This window comes from Aptenodytes forsteri, unplaced genomic scaffold (assembly GCF_000699145.1).
Source record: "Aptenodytes forsteri isolate BGI_AS27 unplaced genomic scaffold, ASM69914v1 Scaffold15, whole genome shotgun sequence".
Taxonomy (NCBI): Eukaryota; Metazoa; Chordata; class Aves; order Sphenisciformes; family Spheniscidae; genus Aptenodytes; species Aptenodytes forsteri.
The window spans coordinates 6,570,701-6,591,314 of record NW_008795129.1 but is presented as its reverse complement, the minus strand read 5'-3'; the positions used below and the strand labels follow the sequence as shown (position 1 = coordinate 6,591,314).

Below are 20,614 nucleotides of genomic sequence, written 5' to 3'. Positions count from 1 at the left end.
CACTCCGCCGGCGACTTCGACGACGCGTTCCTGCGAAGGAAGCAGCGCCGCAACCGCACCACCTTCACCCTGCAGCAGGTACGAGCCTGCTCCTCTCTGCCCCCTGACCTGCACCCCGATTGCCCCTTGCCTGCTCCCTGCCTGCCTCCCTGCCCGCCCGCCCTGCACCGCCCGGCTCCCTGCCCGGCCCGCAGCCCGCGGCCCCGGGCGGCCCCGCTTTCCCCATCCCTCGCAGAAACCTCCCTGGGGCAGCTGGACAGACGCCCCCCGAGACGACGGCAGGTCCCCGGCCCGTACCGCGCTCCAAGCCGTGCCCTGCCCCTGACAGACGTTTGCTCTCCTCCCCTCCACCAGCTCGAGGCACTGGAAGCCGTTTTTGCTCAAACCCACTACCCCGATGTGTTCACTAGGGAAGAGCTGGCTATGAAAATCAACCTCACGGAAGCCAGGGTGCAGGTAAACATTCTGGGGAATTATTTAACTCTCGGGTATTCAAACTGGCAAACTTTTTTTTTTTTTTTTTTGACATCATGACTGCAGAGTGCACATTTGGCCAAAGAACGCAAATGAAGACGATCTGTCATTTTCATGATGCACTTTAATAACATCAACATAATGTGGAATATTAGATTAGGTTGATTAATCGGTCATTCATAATTAACTAGTGATAATGTTCTACACTAATTTGTCCGCGTCTCCAAGGTACTAAATTACATCAATGCACATCCATTTCCTTGCTTTTGGAGGGGGTGTGTGTGGAGAAAAGAGCTGAGACGTGATTCTCCAAAGCAACTATGACCACTGTCGAGCAATGGGGTTAGTCAACTGCAGGGAGCCCAGCTGCCAGGAAGAAATCTTCCGCACCTCTTCAACTTTTCTCCCTTTCGCCTTCTTTCTAAACACTTAATTTCGGCAGCTGAAGAGCCTGCAGAGCAGTTCCCACACCTTTAATAAGATCCAATAAATACCATTGGCCACGATCACTCTCTTTCCACCCCCAGTCTTTTCCACCCCTTCCTTTCTTCCTTCTCCCCACTTTCTTCCCCCCCTTTTTTTTGACCCAGGTGTTTGTTTTTCCATATCCAGGGATTAACTTCATCTGTGTATAAGCTCTGCTAAGAACAGCGGTCCTGCGGTTGTCAGAGATGCATCCCTGTAACTCTGCAGGCATCCACCACAGAGTTGCAAGCCATTTTTTGAACAGGATTGTGTATTCATTTTTATTTATGGGGCTTTTCTGCACGCTGTTTTTGTATTTTTTTTTATCTAGGTGCTTGGGGTTAAGACTATGCAAAGATCTAATTGTAGGAAATATAATAGCTAGCCTTTTGTTCCCTAGGGTCATGTTAGTATCTCTTAAAACCCAATGGCTGAAGAGAGATAATGGAATTCACCGCAGTAAATTGGGGATTGTAAACAAATTATTTCTCCTATAATCAGATTATGCGATCCTGATTATTAAATCTGAACATGAATCATTGGTCATATGCGGGCAAATTAAACTGATTATTATTTGGAAATGAAAATCTCCTTTTGCCACTGCATTGTAGGTACTGGCTTAAAAAAAAATAATAAAAAATGCCATTTTGGCTATTGGTGCCTAAAGACTGAACTGCAAATTGAGATAAATGGCACAATTATTGAGCATTCAGAAGTGGAAGATCATAACTTCTTCCTGAAAGGTGCAAGGGTGAGATAGGGGTGGTGACAATTAGATTGCTGAGGACTGGTGTTTAGCCTTGTTGTTGGCTATTATGCAAACAGACAATAGATGCAAGCATTTGTTTAGCCTGCTTTCATGCAGGGACATGGGGAAACACAGAGGATGGGAGATATGTTTACATTTATACCCCTTGCTCATTCAAATATGATTAATGTGCTATAAAGCAGAGTCTTAATCGAAGATGATGTTGTCAAACAATAACTAAATAGGGAAATAAACGACTTCATCATGCTCTTTCCTCAGAAGCAGGCGAACTGTCAGTGCAAAGTCATTAAAATATGATAATGAAAAATAGCTCAATTAAATGTTGTTATAGCTGTGACCTTCATTCAATTAAGACGCAAGAAAGTGTCTGCATTTTGCTTTGCATTTAACTGCTCTAAATTTAGAATACAGATAAAATCATTATTCAACGTTTGCTGATACATGCAATTAAAAGGCAGCTAACTAAAATGGAGTTGTAGGAGGAGAATAATAATAATAACAATCTCGCCTATACTTGAAGTCATGTATTAAAATGTGGATTTCCTGACCTCAAGAGAGGCTTGGCATTTTCCACCTCAAACAAGGCCCTTTCGGAGCATCAGCTCCAAGGTAAATGGAAGAAAAAAGTGTTTGGACTAAAAGTCGGGGGATAAAATCAAGAACATGAATATTTGTATTGCATTAGAGGGAAAAAATAGCTTTTGGAAACTGGTGTGTATTGAAGTGCAGAATGATCTTCCAAAATCAGTATCTACCACCTTTTGAGTCCTCTAAATGCAGACTGGACAAATACATCAGAGGAATAACAGAAAGTGTCAGTCCTCTCCGGGAAATGGGCTGGATAAGATGGCCTAATACATACCTTCTCAGTTCTGACCTCTCTGATTCTAGCAGCAGCCCATTTAAGGGCATACACGGTTTCGTCAGAGCGCTTAGACACGTATTTAAGTCCATCCCTATACAAAAAGCTTTTAGACGTGTTAAAACACAGAAATCAGTGAGAAACGTGTGCCTAAAGGCAAGCACACATTTAAATGTTTTGCTAACAACTGGCACAGTAACATCAAAACTCTTTTTTAGTTTTTTTTATTTTTAACATGCCTTTTGAATGTCTTTAGACATTCCTGGCTTGTCTTCCAGACACAGAAATATTCCGGATGCAAATGTAATCCTAAGGCTCAACTAGAATAACGATGGGAACAAAAAATAAGAAGAAGTTTTAGCCAAGCTTCTAAATGACTGATTTCACTAGAGCAACAATTTACAATTTCCTTGCTTCGCATTTGGCTAAACACGGTATTCAGCCTGGATTGCTCTCCCGCTGCAGGTGTGGTTCCAAAACCGAAGAGCTAAATGGAGGAAAACAGAGAGGGGTGCTTCCGACCAAGAGGGCTCTAAGGAAACAATGGCTGAGGTGGCACCTCCTGCGAGGAATTTGAATTCCCCTTCTCCAGCAGATCAAACCAGGAATAAAAAAGAGAGTCTGGAGATCCAGCAGAGGTAAGAGCAATGCATGTTATCAGCTGCCTCTCTTTGGGGCAGGCACGCATCACACGTATGTACATACAGACAGACTCGCCTGCTGCTAAGCCTTGACCTACACAGTACCATCTTCAGGTACAGCCCAAATCGTTAGAAGATGAGCTGTCCCTCTTGCAACTCACTGCTTCCCATGGAGACGCTGAGAAGCTGTTGGCTGTGGGAGGCTAATGCTATCCAGGCTTGGTCCCATCTGGTTGGACACTGAGACACCAACAACGTGTTTGTGTACATGCACATACTCTGTCTTTGGAATCAGCTAGTTCTGGTTTTGTAAGTTGTTTTCTATTCTCCATCAGCCTGAGTCGAGCAGTGGGTCCTACAGGACCTTTCTTCCCTTCCTGCCTGCCGGGGACTCTTCTCAACACAGCCACCTACGCACAAGCTTTATCCCATGTCGCCTCTCTAAAAGGTAAGTGACTTTGTTTAACTTCAGGGATGAGCTCAAAGAGCAGCTCTTTCGAGCTAAGCAGCGTGCTCCCACTTGAGCCAGTGGAGAAGCTTTTGGGAAATGATGGATCCTTCTTACTGTTATGATTGGCAGCACTTGCACTGACCGATGCTGCAGGTACAGGAGTGAGTCTCCTGTTGTAAATTGTAGCATCATTTGTGGCGAAGCTCCTTCATTTTACTCAGACAGTTTTAGTGAGGTCAGGGTTTGTCTCAAGGAGCAAGGCAGGTAGGGTTTGCTCCTTTAGAGTTTTCTTTGCATATGCTTTTTTTTAAGAGTCAAATTTATACTAATAAATTAGTTATACACATCCTTTTGCATTATACATTACCTGGCACCGTTACTGATGCCTCATCCGCTCTTTGCATGCAGTTTCCTTTGCAGTACATCTCTGCACAACGCCAGCCCTTTCTTTTCTTGAACAGTAGATCCCCTCTGAGAACTTGAATAAAGTGTGTGCATAGGGACAGGGGAGGATACAAAGTCATTCCTCATTACCTGGGACCCAGGCTTCAGGAAGGGTACATCCAGCATCTTTATCCTTTTCAGTTCCCAAAAAGCAGCAGTATGCATCTTTTAAAAATAAATCACCAGCTGATCCATTAGCTGTTCCTAGTCTAACAATTTATAAGACTAAGGGTGTAAGCAGGATGAATTCAATTTATAGATTTATAGGATGTAAAGCCTCATAGCACTGCCAAGCACAAAGTGGCACATACATTTACTCTATGTCCCAATGTGATGCAATAATTTGTGAGGAAAGTTTCCCAGTTTACGACCCTCCACTACGAACACAAATGTCCTCTAATACCTCTCACTATGTTCTCTGACACACCTCATGCTCTTTGTGAGTATTTCCAGTTAAATCAGCATTGCCAAAGTATATTCCTGAAGCAAATGCTTGGAACTGCTGAGTTTTGCATTAGGTCCAGTGTCCCGCCCCCTGTTCCCCCTTCCCTCCTGTCTTTCCAAAAAAGCTGAAGCCAGACACACCATACCACTACTGCTATTTTGATGGGTGTGGGACCTGTGATTTTGAATCAAGAAAAGCCATAGAGGTGTGACCTGAGCCCTAAGGCTTAAAGGATGACTGTCAACCTAAACCCTGTAAGTGGGCAGCGGCTGTTGGACTGCATGAGTCCTCTTGATGTCTGCCCTGTGACTTCGAGGTCTTGGGCAGAGACTTTCGTTGTCTTCCATTGGGCAGGACCAGCCTCTCTGGAGTAGACACAAGTGAAATTCTTCAGGCAAAAAGATTGTTCATTGATAAATGTAGTCCTGGGCAGGTTGAAAGGTGTGGAAATGTGGTTGTGTTCAGTGAATAATTTTGGATGGAAGTAAGGGATTTTTTTTTCTTAAAAATTACATTTAAGCATTTTCAAAATTAACTGCATCAATATATTGTTCTCACTTTTTTCATATTTAAATGTAGATAAATTTTAAGAAAAATGCCCCCAATAAACAAAAGCCAAGCAAAAGGAAATAAAAATGAATGAAAAAATAATTGTCATGAAGTTTTTTTTTTAGTTTTATTTATTTGGAAGACTTCCAGATATCCTTTTCTGTGATTTTACAGCTCAGCCACTAAATTGAGAAATTAATAATTTGCTCCTTTTTGCTTGATAGCAGTTTTACAACCTAGGGGCAGGAAAGATCCTATTCCTGAATCTCTTGTAGAGATACTTATTAGATAGTCAGTTACTCAGGCTAAGAGGCAGTGTCCCTGAAAAATTTGTCCCAAATATAAATATAGGTTTTTAATAATTTATATAGGGGTGGTCAGTTATCAGATGCGTGCATATTCTCTTGATGAATGTTGTCAGCTACACGTGCAGTTCATTGCTGAGATGCCCGGTTTATATTTCCTGCCTGGCACTAGAAATCTCCAGATACGTGTAAGGGGACTGGGACAATGTAGTATATTTTGGTTTTAAGAAATCCAGTTACAGATTTGCATATCTGCATATCCACCTACCAGAGGCTTTGTGGAGCTGCCTATGCCTGTCAGCATATTGTTACACTTACGAGGAACAGGTAGACTGAGCTGCTGCTTTGAGGGGAGATCTTCTTCTGCAGCTAGGTCTCGGTAATGTCAAATTTTGGCTTTGAGGTTAAGGGGGAAGAATTTGTTGTTCTATAAGGCGGCAAATTTGATTTATACAAGCAGAGAATAATTGTAGCATCTTTCTTGTGGTATTTATATGTGGAGTATTATCTCCTCTTTCCTTGGCTCATCTCCACAAGTTCCTCTTTCCCTGTTTCTCCAAGAGCAATTCACTTGGGCTGGGGTAGGGGCTGTGCACAGCAGACCTCGAGCTTCAGTCTTGTTAATTGGCAATGATGAACAGGACGATCTCTAGAGGTTCTGAGTGGACCAAAAGTATCACAGGCCTGATTTGCATGTTGTTTTTCTTTGGTATGGAAACACCAGGTGAATGATGATTCGTCTAAACCAATGTATTTGAGAGCACAACCAAGCTTATGTGCCAGTCTGGAGGATGAGATAATGGTTATGGGAAGGAAGGAAAGGACAGGGAGAGACACAGCGTTCACAAAACCTTTATATGACCTTCTTTGTCTTGCTCAATTCCGTTTGTTTGACTCTCCCCTCTCATTTCCCCTTTTGAGCTAGGAGCTGATTTGTACACTTCAGGCCTGTCAAAGGAGAACTGACCCTACATTTAGGTGGGCCTTAGTCAGTGTCATTATGTGTCCTAATGAAGTGACCTAAGCCTCTCCCTTAAGAATCTAGTCGCATTTTGCAGCAGAAATGCTGACAGGACTCTGCCACAGTGATTCTGAGGGCATAGGACTTTATGCCACACGAAATCCCATCAAACTCAGCACAGGGCATAAAATTCTGAGCTGTTTGGGTTTTGGATTGCTTGGATAAGGAGAAATTCAGCAAGCAGTAAGGTTTTCCAAGATTTTGCAAGTTTTACTGAAGAGTGAAATTATGAAGAGCTCTTCCTGGTATCTCTCTTGTGCCAACCATGCTTTGAAACTACCAGGAATTCTTTGTGCTTTTGAAAGCAAAATAGTTGCTCCAGAATCAAAGCACCATTTCACTACCAATGGATGCATGACCCCGCTTTCTTCTATGCGAATGTCAAATTAAATGCAGCTCCTCTACGTAGATCCCGTAAATAGATATGTATTCTGACCACTGGGAGAATAATCCTGGCCAGTAAAGGGAATCATATTCTTCAGTAAGGCCGTAAAAGCTGCCTGCAGACAAACGGGCACTCTCAGCGCATCAGATACTACTGGGAAGTCTAGGTTGTTTTCTTATTCTTTTGAGGAGACAAGACATGCTTTGTTGGGCTTATGAGCCAACACTTCGTTGGTGTCAGTGAGTAATATTCGACTGATGCTTTAGAAGGAGACAATTAAAATCAATACAGTGAATAACAAGTGATGATGGTGATGTAACTAATTAACAATTATTTTATGCTCTCAGGGACCATTTTCATTCTGCCACCTGAGAGTTCTCTGTCTTCTGTAAAGAAACTAATACCTCTCTTTCTCCTTCTCTGACTTTGATTGCTTGGCTCCAGACCCAGATTTCCAAGGCTGCATAAAGTGTCTAGGGCACATAGTTCCTGGTTCTTATTTGTAGCATAAGGATATAATAGTTGATGATGAAGTTGGTCTAGTAGAGGCAAGAAATCTCAGGACAGCCTGGCATGGGGCAGGGACTGAGCCTGCAATTTTGCTTTTGGAAAGACTGTGCAGTGCACTGCAGGCTTGCCTTATGCTTTGTGTGGCTCTGCAACTCTTTAACAGGCAGCACTCATCTGAACCCCACACGTGCCACTTCTAGGTAAACGGGGGATATTGCTGGAGCACGAGACTAGGCCTGCTCTGATGAATGAGAAGAAAGCTATTCTCCCTAACCAACATGCGCCATGAACCCTGGTGTCTCTGACACAGAGATTTTTTCCTCAAAGGGATGGTATGGCCACCGCAGGATGTGCTGTGAGGCAAGCAGGCCAGCTATACAATAGCGTCAGAACTGTAATTCAGAGCACAGACTGTTCCAGAGAAGAGTATATTACCACTGGACAGTTTTTCTCTGTTTCTATCCAATATTCTCTATTCAGTAATACAACAGAGCTTTTCCTTCTCTTAGGTGAGTCCCCTTCCTTTCTGAAGTTTAGCACATTGGAGGCTGTACTTAGTAGCAAGCATCTGTTAACTACCATATTACCTCACTACGTACTATTCTTTCAGGAAATGCAATTTCTCATTTGAAAAATTAGCATAAGATCATAATTTCTGTGGTATACAGGGCTTCCTACTTAAGGGTTTTGAGTTCTTCACCACTGGCCATAGTCAGGAAGAAGGTTGGCTCGCATAGATGAAATTTCTGGTGTTTGTTACTCTCTGAAATTGCCCTAATTTGACAACTATGCTACTTCATTGTGGTGACTTCGACATTTCCATGATCTTCCAAGATGAATCACTTACTGTAAACCATGCATCTGCAGTCCATTTAGTAGATTTAATTGCAGACCTCAAATATGAAGGGAAAATACTTGTTTTATTTATGGGCTGTATAACAATAGAGTCATCAGGAGAAGCTAGTGTTCTGTGCAGAGAGAGACCTCAAAGTATCTTCTTAATGGATGACAGCATGAATGCAATTCATTAATGTAGAAGATGTTATTAATGGGTGTAAACAAGAATCTCCGGTTTTTAGCGGAAGTGTTCTACCATTCTGGTGGCTGAGGCCAAGAGTGTGTCTGTTACATTCCACTGAAATTTCCCCAGACCCCATGATGAGTGCAGTGTATGAGAAGAGAAATAATTACACTTGCCAGGGAATTACTTTCATAATTCACCCACAGCTCTGCTCTGTGCAAGTTATAACTCAGTTGGTTTTCACGGCACCTCCACACTGCTGATAGAGAAGCAGGATCGCACTATGCACATCGAAGTGGATATTCCAGGGCACCATTGATTAGGCTCTTTTATGGTTTGTTGCTGCTGCGGTTGCTGTTGTTCATATTAGGGAGGTTTAATTGCAGTATCCAGGAAAAAAACACAACGACTAGAACTGCCCATCCATTACATTTCAATTTCTATTATGGAAAGATGAAGAGAATTTGCCTGATTCCAGTGGGCAATTCCCATTGCCAAGGCTGAGAAAGAAGCGTTCAAGGACCTAACTTACCCTTGAACTGGTGTTTACTGAATTGGAGCACCACTGCTTACCATGAGACTGGGGAACGGGAATCAAAACTCTTGGGGTCCTTTATTTTCTCTGTCATTCTTTATTTTGGACTTACTGACTTTTCTCATGTAATATAGCAAATATATCAAGTGGGTTCTGTTTGGCATTTTCCCTAGTTTACCTGCCACTGTGACTTTAGAGAATTTAAAACATTTCTTTAATTTGCTGCAGATGCACAGACCTTGAGCAAATTACTTTGATTCCCGTACCACAGGTCCCCAACTCTAGCACTGCCCTACCTCGCAAGTAGATTTTTTTGGTCTTTATCACAAATATTAGGGAATATGCAGATACTAGGAGCCCTAAGAGCCATGGGAAGGAAATGGGTGCTGGCTTGTTCCTCCAGGACAAATCTTGATTATGTTAGTGGACCTTAGCTGGGCAGGGGTTTCTATTGACTCCTCTTGGAGTGACACATGTCAGCAGGACTTAGGGTCAGATCATGTTTTTGATCTGGAAGGGAAGAGTGGTAAATGGTTGCTGAGCTGACAGTATTCAAAGGACTGGTTCTGTTCTCCCAGCTCTTGTGGGCTTTGCTGCCAGCTTTCCTGTCCAAACAGGCAAGGTCCTGGCTTCTGAATTATTTTTTTGGAACAGTACTAATGGCACAAATAAAGGAGGATGAAATCCTCCAGTTCCAGTGTCAAGTTATTTACCAAAAAAGGCTCCTGCTAGAGCAACTGGGCCAGATCATCAGCTCTTTGTTGTTTGCATTGGGCATATAGGGTTCACAAGCCAAGGAGATACGAAATTATAACATTTGGACTCTGCTGTCAGCTCTGAAGTGCTCTTCCAGCCTCTGGGCAGCACAGGGTGCCTTCCACACTTAACCAGCTTAGGCACTAGAAGGAGGAACCATCTAGCACAACTTTAGCAGCCTTGAGCTGCTGGGAGCATCTGGTGCCTCTCTGTTTCAGGCTTTAAGTTCTTGCCTTTCTTGTTCTTCTGAACCTTCTGATTCAGAGCCCAAGAAGGTTTGGATAAAGCCACTTCTGTTCTTCCTGCTTGTGCCTCAGGCTTTAACAGACACAGTGTTGGCGTCATGTATGAAGAGCAAGAGGGAGCTCCCTTTGAATCAGCTCTTACGGGTAAATGATACTATGAACTCAAGGTTGTTGTTGACCTTCCAACCCTTGTGAAAGTGATTTCAGATTTTATGAGGATTTAGAGCTCAAGCAAACCAATGTGACTACTATCAGAAGAAAACAATACTTAAATCAAGCATAATATTTTCTCTGAAAACTAAACAGCATGCATTGACAAGTGAGGATTTTAAATGGGAATTCTTCCTCACTTCCTTCCATGTCAGGCTGCTGTTCAGCTGTCCACATCAAATGCTGATATGCACAAATACTGAAAGAGAAAGGGGACTGGGGTTTTGCCTTTTGGAAAGGCTATCTATTAAATTCTTTAAACTGTTGAGTTGAAATACAAAATATATATTTTAAATACTTATGTATCAATATGGGCCCCGTTCCCACCCCACTCTTCTCAGCTGAAACTGAACCTTGGAACTGCACAAAAGGGTCTGCAACCAAAACTGTAGATCAAATATTGTTACAATTGAAATGTGATGTTGGCAGAGACAAGACAGAACTAATTTAATTTTTCCTGTCAGTCTCTGTAGTAGATCAATTAAACTGCCAAGTGGATCAAATATTTCAGACTGTATTTATTACATTAAGTATTTATGTTCAGGCTGAGCATTTAAAGTATGATCTCATATAGGAGTACAAGGAGGTTCAGATCAATTCAGCAGAATTTGCTGTAAGTTAATGGAAATCTAATTGTGTATTTTAATTTTGTGTACAGGAGGCAGTAAGTTCCTGAAAGAAAGAAAATGGTACCCTGTCCATATTGTAGCAACTTGATCCAAATCCCACTAAAGTAATATCAGACTGTTGTAGATGTTAGTGGAAGCTGGATCAAGATCTAGGGCTAACGGCTTAACCCTCACTGGTTTTGATGGGAGCTAGGTGCCTAAACTCCCCTGAGGATCCAAAATAAGTAGGAACTATTCCTTCCTTCCCCACTGTGGACTCAAGGTTACTGCAATAAGATGTAAAGAAACATTGATGTCTGCTTTATGTGGATGCCACTTTCTTGGTGAAAGTCAGATCCCTGTCCATCATGGGCTGACTGACGGGGAGGTGGAGACCTTGGGCTCCTGATTCCCCCATTGTTCATCTTGGCTTTTGTGCCAGCAAAGTCCAATGGATTTCACTGGACTTACTACCCACAGACACAGGCAATTGCAAAGAACATTAAACCTTTCTTTTACATTAAAAAGAAATGGGGCTAAATCCTACTCTCCTGTATTCTAGCTGGATCCTGGAGCAAATGACACTTGTTACTTTAGATTTTTTTCAGGTGTTTAACCTCAGTGAAAATGAAAGGAATGGTTTATGGGTGAATTCTTGCTAGAGATAACCTAGTTTCCACCACAGGTAACTCTGCACCCTCAGGTTGCAGATCCACTGGGTAATATCAGGTCTAATTATTAAGCAAAGAGCTTAGATTGGTACTGAAGACTGATAAATATTTTATCCCTCTGTAACAATGGAATGAAAATTATTCTTAGGGGATGGAGCTGATTCCTGCTCTTTTGAAAAGGGAAAGACTGTTTTCCATTTCTCCCCACCTCCTGCTAAGCAGACAATGTCTGTGCTTGGTCCTGCATTAGGTACCGCAGACGGGCCAGCCCGCCCCTCAGCCCGGGAGCTGAACAGCCACGTTCGAAAGTCTCACTCAGTTTGTGTTAGAAAGCAGCAGTGAAAAGACAGCTGATGCTCAGGCAGGCCTCCATGGTCCCCCATTTCAGAGCTGAACCTTAAGGTAGTGGGGCTTAATAGTAGTGAAAAACCAGACTTCTGTGTGGCTTCTGCAGCCAAAGACCTGCTGCAAACTGTAGGGACTCTGAAGTGCCGATCTTCCTCTCCTCCCTCTTGTTAAAACAGTGGCCATCCAGCACCCCTGAAGTGGCTGCAATTCAATGGGGCAAAAAATGACTTTATGAGCGTGGTTGGTGGTGGCAAAAACTGTAAGTTGTGTTACTGAGTGGATTTTGTTATAAACCCTCCTTCTGACCTGCTCAAAGCAGCCGCAGAATTCAAGATTGAGCTTCCTACCGCTAAAAGCAAAAAATGGAAGATTTTAGTCAAGTGCTGAAACTTGCTTGTGCAATTCATTTGAATGCCTGGACCCATGGAAATGTTGGTCTGCTGATCATATGCTCTATCAGAAGAGTATTACAAGAGAAAAGATGACTTTCCAGTTACATTAATAACTTCTCCCCTGTAGGTTGTGTTCTTTAAAATGCAAAGAGTATTTTTTCCTGAACATTACCTGCAAGCTGCTAATCTCTGACAATTGCTGTGGAGAAGTCTTGCCAACATCCTAAAAACAAACAACTCTCTGCCTTCATCCCTAGCAGATGGGTGCTGACCCGTTGCTACTGAGAGCAGAAGTATAAAAGAAAGACTACCTGCTCCCTGCAGATTATTAGTTCCATCACTTAGTCATGAGCCATTTAACTCAAATATTAACTGCAGAAATTAAAGCAAGTCCTTGGCTTGGAAAGATCAGAGGAAGGCATTGCGTCGTGTCAGAATGTGTGCGGCCGGGCTGTTTCTTGTTGGGAGGTAGCGTATCAGCAAAGGACAGGCTTTTGCTATGGACATAGAAGAGGATGTGGAGTTTGTGTGGCCTCTGAGACCCCTGGAAAAATGGTGAAACTCAATGTTTCTCACAAGAGAGCAAATTAAAGTAGTAGCTCAGCCGTCCCACCTTGCCTCCCCTCCCTACTCCTCTGACACATTCTCCTTCATTCAATAGGTGCATCTAAGCTAGGTACCAGGGTGGCTTTTTGCATGGACGGCATGTCCTGCCCAGTGATCAGCCTACACTTCCAGGTGTGCTTGTTTGGGAACTGGCCCAAGTTCCAACGTTATCAAAGATAAGCCAGAGGAAGACCCTGCAGTGGTCCAGCTCAGGAAGGCAGCTGGTGGAGTGAGGACTGCCTCTGGCAGTGGGTTGCAGGGTAGCCTTTTGGCTTAAAGGGAAAGGAATACCCATTTCACCCTCTCTCCAGTGTTTTATTGCCTGCCTGGGACAGCCCATGTGTCTCAGATGACAGGATAGAGATGTTCTGGCCTGTCTCTCCTGATGGGACTCTTAAACCATGTCAGCAGCAGCAGCTTTAAGTGGCCTTGGCTTACTTCTGGAGGCCGTTCTCTTCGAGATGTCATCCTTATGCAGCATGGACATTGGGTGGGTGAAGATAGAACAGACTCCTGAAGGTAGACATGATGCCAATAGTTGGCAGCGGCCTGGTCAAGGAAAAGCCTGTCTCATCTTACAGTGAGATAAGAGAAGGTCATTAGTTCCTGCATAATAACCAGGATATATATTTTCAACTTTCTCTCTGCAGTAATCTTTCAGGTGTAGATAAGTGATGGGACCCCCACACTCACCCAACAAATGCAGCTGCCCAAATTGATCAGGCTTCAGTGTGCAGGTGGAGGCCAGGGGACACTTCCAACGGGGGGCTGATGGTAGCCACAGAGCAGCAGCTTGGTATAAGAGCAGGGGACGAGCTCAGCCTCGCTTATGGGGAAATCTCATGTGTGATCTAAACTTCACTGCTTGCTTCTGAGTCTGCTTGCCCTCACTCACTCTGTTTGTCACACTGGATGACTCACAGCGTAAGATCCTTCACAGTGGGCCTCAGCAGAACAGGATCTGGCTTTTCTAGCCCTGATCCAGAGAACATCTATGTACCCACTAAAGGTCAATAGGGGAGGGGGTTGTTGCCATTCGAGACTCCAAGCCCATCTTTGCCCTCTCCAGATTGACCGTGGAGGGAACAGTCAGACAGTCCCCATGACCTTCCCCATCAGTGATGGTGCCTTGTCTCCTTCCTCCCCAGGGAGCCCGCTGTGCTCGTGCTGTGTTCCAGACCCCATGGGCCTCTCCTTCCTGCCCACCTACGGCTGCCAAAGCAACCGCACCGCCAGCGTGGCTGCGCTGCGCATGAAGGCCCGGGAGCACTCGGAGGCTGTGCTCCAGTCTGCAAACCTCCTGCCCGCCGCTAGCAGCAGCCCCACTCCTCCTGCCAAACCCGGCCCCGAGGACAGCCAGGACAAGCAGCCCTCTCCGGCCAAGGAGCACATGGAAGGAGAGAAGAGCGTATGAGGCCAGACTGGCTCCGGCCCCTCGGCTCAGGGCAGGGACCCGCTGCCGGGGCTCTGCCGCGGGGTGAACTGCAGTGTGGCCGTGCCCCAGCAGGATGTCACGGGGCCACCAGGGACCCGGCAAATCTGAGTGGCCTCTTTGGCTGCCTTTCACGCACCCTTGCTTTTCTTGCGCCGCTGTAGGTTCATTCCCCTGATTTATCAGCACTATTTGTGTTTGGAACGTTCGTGAAACTGTTTTTAGCCCCCCCTCCTCATCCCAGGGACACCGAAACACCCAGGATCCTGGCTTGCTCCCGCACATCTCAGGTCCCCATCCTGTGAGAGATGGAGGGCTGGCAGAAGGGCAGCGCTTCCAGATGCGAGGTCCGGAGCAGGAGAGGCATCCAGGCATCATTTATCCCACCGCACACAGGAGAGGTGAAGGAATATGCAGGTATATACCAGTCTGGCCTGCTGTTTTCTGATGGCATTTGACTTCAACCAAATCTATCCCAGGCAAGCCAGGTGTAAGAGAAGCAGAAAACAAAATGAAACTCTTCATAATTTTTTCCTTCTCCCTTCTTTTCCCCGAAAGTGAAACTTTCCATGGAGTAGATTACTGGGAAATTGCTGAGAACAGTTTACCTGTGAATAAAATCCTTGCACTAGTCTCTATGTGACCATTAGTCTGTTACTCTTGCCATTCCCTGGGTTAGACATAAAAGACACATGACTCCAGAGCAGCGTTCATAGCTTCAAACAGTAATGCTGGTATTTAATGCAGAGTGCAGTTGTGTCTAGACCTGCACAAAGCTGGGGGTACTTTAGCATCATTCTCTTGGAAAGAAAAACTGGAAAACATTGCAACACTGCAAATATGTCCTTGCCTGTTTTGTTTTTAATAAAGAGGAAATAAAGCTTGGAAGGATATTCCTTTATGCCATCCAAAACCAGACTATTCCATTCACTGAAGCCTTCTTGTAATGAATCTAGATATGAAAATGTCTTAATTATTATGGAGTGGGCACAGTGCAAAGGAGAAATTGATGCCTCAGGAAATATAGTCTTATCTCTGACCCAAAACTCCCCGGAGCAAAACAGACTAAGATCTGATGCTCTAGAGCAGGCATTTTAATCTGGGGTGCCCCACATTTTTTCCATGAGAAATGCAGATCCAGATTTAAACTTAGTGACATGGACTTGCTTTTCTCAGGTGCCTTTTGCAGACTCCTTAGGCTTGTCCACAGATGTCCCTGGAGAACAGGATGAAACCACCGCTCTGAGACTTGACCAAGTAATGTGGAGGCTAGTGGAAGGATTCCTGTCAGCTCTGATCCTGCGCATCGTGCTGAGGATCTCCTTCAATGCGTTGAGCACACACTTTTACACTGGATTGTGTTTGGCTTCTCACAGGATCTGAGCTTGGGGATGTGCTTGGAAAGGCAGTCCCAAGTAAGGCTGGCAGTAAAAATTTCTCTCCCCTACCCAAGTGATCTCATACCACGAATTTCACAGAACCTGGGACTTCTCTGGGGCTCACAGGACCCTCCTGTATCCGCCGGTGCACACCTTTCCCCGAGGCAGGGCTTGGTGTCAGCGCCGGTTCAAAGGGTAGAAGCCCTCGTCTTCAGGGGGTGGCTTGGCAGCACCAAACACCTTCATTGCTCCAGGGGTGAGGGGTGCTGGGCATTCCCCCAGGGTGGGGTTTGTGTCTTCTGGACACAAGCCATAGGGGAGGGCAGTGCTGGGTCTGTCCTTGGATCCAAGTACAAAGAAAAGTCTGACAGGGCCTACATTCATCAAATGGAGTCATTTTGCTTTACTTTTGCCATACTGTGTGTTTCTTTTGGCAATCCTGAACTGTCCTAACTGCAGGGGGAACATGCAGTAGTCTGTGATCTGTCTTTGTGTTACAGCTTCAGGAGCTGCTCTGCTGAACTGTAGGTGGAGGTGGCTTCTCTGGCTGCAAATTATGGCTTAGTTTAAACAACAGCAACAACATGTTTCTTCTACCAAAATAAAATAGATCGCTGTGTGCTTTGTTGTGGGGAGCGGTTGGAGAAGAGAGAATCACTGTTTTCTTAGTGATCTTCCCAATCATAATCTTTTTGTGGACTCCCCCCCAAAAAAGACTAAAAAAAAAATTCCACTCCAAAAAGGCAGGCCCAACTTCATTTCAACATAATTACCTTGCATTCAGTTGAACTTCAGCCCTTCTGTACACTAACTCTTCAATCTAATTGTTTGATTAAACTCGTATTTCCTCCAGAAAGGTACATAAATAAGTGAATTGTTGAGCAAATTAAGAATACTTAACAGCATTGCATCTGAAAAGTAGTTACGCTGATTAAATTTTCTGTCCTTGAGGATTTTCAGGAAATTACTTTTGATCGTCAATAACACAATTAAGTAAACTACACGCACATTAGCATGAATAATTGATAAGAAATTATGTATTACCACGAAGCACTGATTTAATAATTCATGATGCGACACTCTAGTGACTGTGCAAAACTGGATAACATCGACAAGTCTGCCTGATGTTGCTGGAAATGCTGCAATTACAAACAAGTCCATAGTTTTGTTGTACAATAAAGAAAAGTATCTGATGCATGCTGTAGTTTCTGTTTGTTTAATACTTGAATAAATTTAGAAAGAAGACCCTGAAAAGTTCCTGTACTGTTTTCATTCAGATCAATTTCTCTGTCCAAGCATCTGCTCTCACGTTGATGACCGTCCAGTTCTGCTTAGACCACAAAGATGTTGCAGAGTGGGGGAGGCTTTCAGATTCACAGCTGGAACCTGCTGGATGTCTCACGACTTGCAAAATTAGGGGGAGGTCAGAGTTTTGCAGAGCCTCCTGTTAGGAGCAAAGTGGCATTAGTCCCCCAGAAGCTTAAGGCCAAAGGCTTTTAGATTCTTTGGTGTCTGATGTGTCTGTGATTATAATTATTCAATATGATTTTGTGGGTAGTTGCTCCAAGTCAGCCATAAATGAAGCATTCGGATTTGTATGTTTTGAATCTGCACCACACCATGTTAAACCGTAGGCCAATTCACCAACAATTCTTGTGACTTCCCTAGGGGAGGCAGATACATATTTGCATTCTCGTTAGCATGTTGGGGAAACCAGGGCGTGGTGAGCCACATTTTCCTGTCAAGTTTTGGTCTGAGACTTGTCTGCTCAGGGCAGTGCAGCCCAAGGGAACATGCTCGAGGTCACCGAGCAGTAGCACAAGGGCAAGAGCAAAACTCAAGAGATCTATGCCTCAGGCATGCTCGCTTCTAGCCACCAGACCCTGCTCCCTTCCAGATAGACTGCCCACCGCGGATGAACCACCTACCTTCTTTCTGTGCTATCATATATCAGGGCTATGCCACTTAAACCACTCCTGTAATGGCCATCTCAGTAGCTCTGATTAAGTCTGGCATTTAAAAGTTTATAACTCGGCTATAAAAAGCCATTCAGGCTGAACCCCAGTGTGAGAGGCCCAAGCCCAAGGGGATGATTTACATGAGAGCTATTCCAAAATCAGCCTGCGTGATATTTCTTCAGTTCTGTGAAGTGAAAATGGAAGCCCGAGGTTTGAGGGACAGATGTAAGACAAAGATGTTTTGTTTAACGGCTTACTGCATTGTCACTAGATCCCATGCAGTAATTCTCTGTGAAGTTCCATACTAGCATGAGCCAGGTGTAGCATGAATGGCCTCTGGGCAAATGTCATTTGCACGATTTTGGTAAAGCATCTCCAGTCCTGTGCTCTTTTCTCAAGAAATCACGGACGCCCACAACGCCCAGATTTCCCCTCATCCCCCACTTTCCCTGCACAGGCCATCTTCCAACATCCTCACTCACTGCTCTGCAGAAAGCCTGTGGTCCTGCCTCCAGCTCTGGTGCTGACTCTCAGCTTATGCCGTCCCCATGCCACAGTCCCCCTGCCCCGTGCAGAGCCCTGCCCCAGCGCCGAGCCCAGCACCAGGGAAGCTACGGCAGAGCCAGCCCAGGGAATCGGTGCTCAGGGCTTGTGTGCGGGGTTATTGCAGCGCGTTGATCTGGGTTTTGTTAACGGGCCTTGATACAAAATGCCAGGTCACGGGACCTTCTTTATAAGGTTGCATGCCATCCTCTCAGCCCTCCATGCTTTTTGTCTCTTGAATATCTATTTAGGCCTCCTTATGCCTACATATATCAGAGCAGGAAATGTGAAGCAGAGAATGCACCTTTGCTCAGTTATGCCGTAGGGTAGTCCTTCCTACACTGCATGCTGGATAGTAATGAGATTGTTAGACTAATTGGCTCTTTATTAAGAGTATTATTTACAATGATGCTGAAGGCCATGTGCATGCAGAAAAAGATCTTGGTATACCATTAAACTCTTCCCTCTTGCAGTTGGTGCCCTCCCCTCTGTGTTGCCCACAGGTTGCTGCCCTTGGCAAATTCGGGCTGACCTTCTCTGCACCTCCCAGACTACTCCCACATCCCGTGTCAGGGCCGGGGAGAAAAGCCTGCTGGCAGGGCTGTGTCGCTGGGAAGTTCGCACTTCTGCTGCGCACTTAAGCTTTCTGCTTCCCTGCAGCAGAAAGAAGCCAGCGCAGTGCTGGAGGAAGTCGTTTGCTGCCGGGTGGGCCACGAGGGAGCAGGGGATGGAGATGAAATGCTTGTGGTGTGCTGCTGTGGCACATTCTCCCTCTAAAAGAGCTGTTGCTCGATAAAGATCCTGTTGCGCCTGGCTGTTTGTGCGGTGGAAGCAGTGTGTGAAGCGGGGGAAGTGAGAAGCCCTGAATTGATACCTGAGTTCCGAGTACATAATTCAGACCTCTCCACTGAAGAGTTTGACACCCCTGCCATAAATAAAAGAGCAGTAGAGTACCATAAACAATGCTTTATTCTTTCCAGTTAAAAACTTCCTTTGCACTGTAGTAAAATATTGACTTCAGGTGACGATATTACCACAAAATATGATCTTTTCCTGATACCAACCAAAGAAGTCTTTACATAGATCTGGCCTGTGAGAATGAGAATTTCACTGGCATACAGCAAATCCAGCCTTATTTGAGAGTGATGTGTCGACAATATTTTAATAATCCAACCACAGCATCCTTATTGCCTGCCCTAAGCTCTCTGCCACAAGACAAGTAGGTGCTGGTTTGCTGTCTCAGAAGTCCGAGCTCATTTTTTGGAGCTGTGACAAGTCTCCTGTGGTAAACTCGTAATAGTTAAAACTCACCAGGATTTAAAGTATTGGCCTGCATAACTCTTCCAGTATTTAACCTTGATGGCTTCTTCTGTAGTCAGTGCTCTTGCAGTACTGCTGTAACATCCGTAACATGAAACAGAGAAGGAAAAAAACACGACCATCTGTGTCATTTTATCCAGGAAGAGTTCTCACATGCAGGGCAACAAAAGGCAGCTCTTTTCTGCAGGCTGAATCACTTCCAGATCTAATGCTCACCCCCAACTCTGTTCTGATGGGCCTGGAAGTTACCTTACATCTCTATTTTCTCATAAAAGGTGACAGCAGCATTGAAACTGTTTCTGGTCTTGGACAGTTAACGGTTTAGCTAAATCACCCTGCGGTCTCCTGGAGCACCTGAGACTGCAACAGCTCTGTTTGTACAGAGGAAATACCCACTTCTTTGGGCTGGTCTAATGGCAGGGTGGTTGTTACTACCCCACTTTCTAAGCCCTAGCACAAGCCAGAGTACTGTGATATTAAAGCTGTATATAGGTGGACATCTGGAAGTATGTCATCTTTCACAATTTACCCATCTTCTGCCCCACGGATGGCCTGGACAAATACGGCTCATTAGCTGCCAAGGTCTGTTCTGGTATACAAGTTTCTGTGTCCTCTGAGCAGTGGCCTTCAGCCCAGGTTGGGAGACCTCCGATAGTGTGGTCAGAAAGTGCACCCCAAGAGCAGCCATCAGAAGGCAGCCCAGACACAACCAGTCTGAGACGCTGGTGCTTGGGACTGGTCAAGGCCAGGATAAAACTTTTAATTTCTAATTAAATTCTGTTTGCTTTGTCAGCTGAACTGGTTTACCTTTCGGTTCTTCTGCTTCAGAATTTTTGTTTATTAAACTCGAGCATTCAGTATTAGCCCTAGAGACTAACACTTGCTATAGTGGCAAATTTATTAGGACTCCCCTAGGTATTGAATAGGCTGAGGTTTTTTATTGTATGCACACAGCTTCTTTACACCCGCACTGTATATGAGCCGTTGTGTTAAATAAGATCCAAGACCCATTAAATGAAGAAGCCCATCTCTGCAAAGAAGACTCCCCAGGAACCTAAACTGTGCCTGTTATATCACAGCTGGCTCACCCTTGCTCCATCATGCTGGCTGAAGCCATCAGGTTTTGGCAGATGCTTGAGAACCAAGATGTTGATGTGATCACCAGTCCTTGGCACAGCAAGGGATAGGAGCATCCCTGGGAGTTGTTTGTTTTTATTAGAAATATTTCTGTAGCAGTGCACAAGAAATTGGCTGCTGGCAGGGAAGGAA

The 20,614-nt window shown here is 44.7% G+C and overlaps 1 protein-coding gene across 1 annotated transcript in view; it reads left to right on the top strand.

Moving 5' to 3' along the window:
- Positions 1–14,127, top strand: part of DRGX (dorsal root ganglia homeobox) — a 17,125-nt gene extending 2,998 nt beyond the window's left edge. Inside the window, exons 3-7 of the mRNA XM_009277742.1 lie at positions 1–78; positions 355–456; positions 3,036–3,208; positions 3,547–3,659; positions 13,862–14,127. The exon at positions 1–78 is cut by the window's left edge and continues 1 nt beyond it. Coding sequence (XP_009276017.1) covers positions 1–78; positions 355–456; positions 3,036–3,208; positions 3,547–3,659; positions 13,862–14,127 — 732 coding nt within the window. The remainder of the gene's footprint in view (positions 79–354; positions 457–3,035; positions 3,209–3,546; positions 3,660–13,861) is intronic.
- The last annotated feature ends 6,487 nt before the right edge of the window (positions 14,128–20,614 follow it).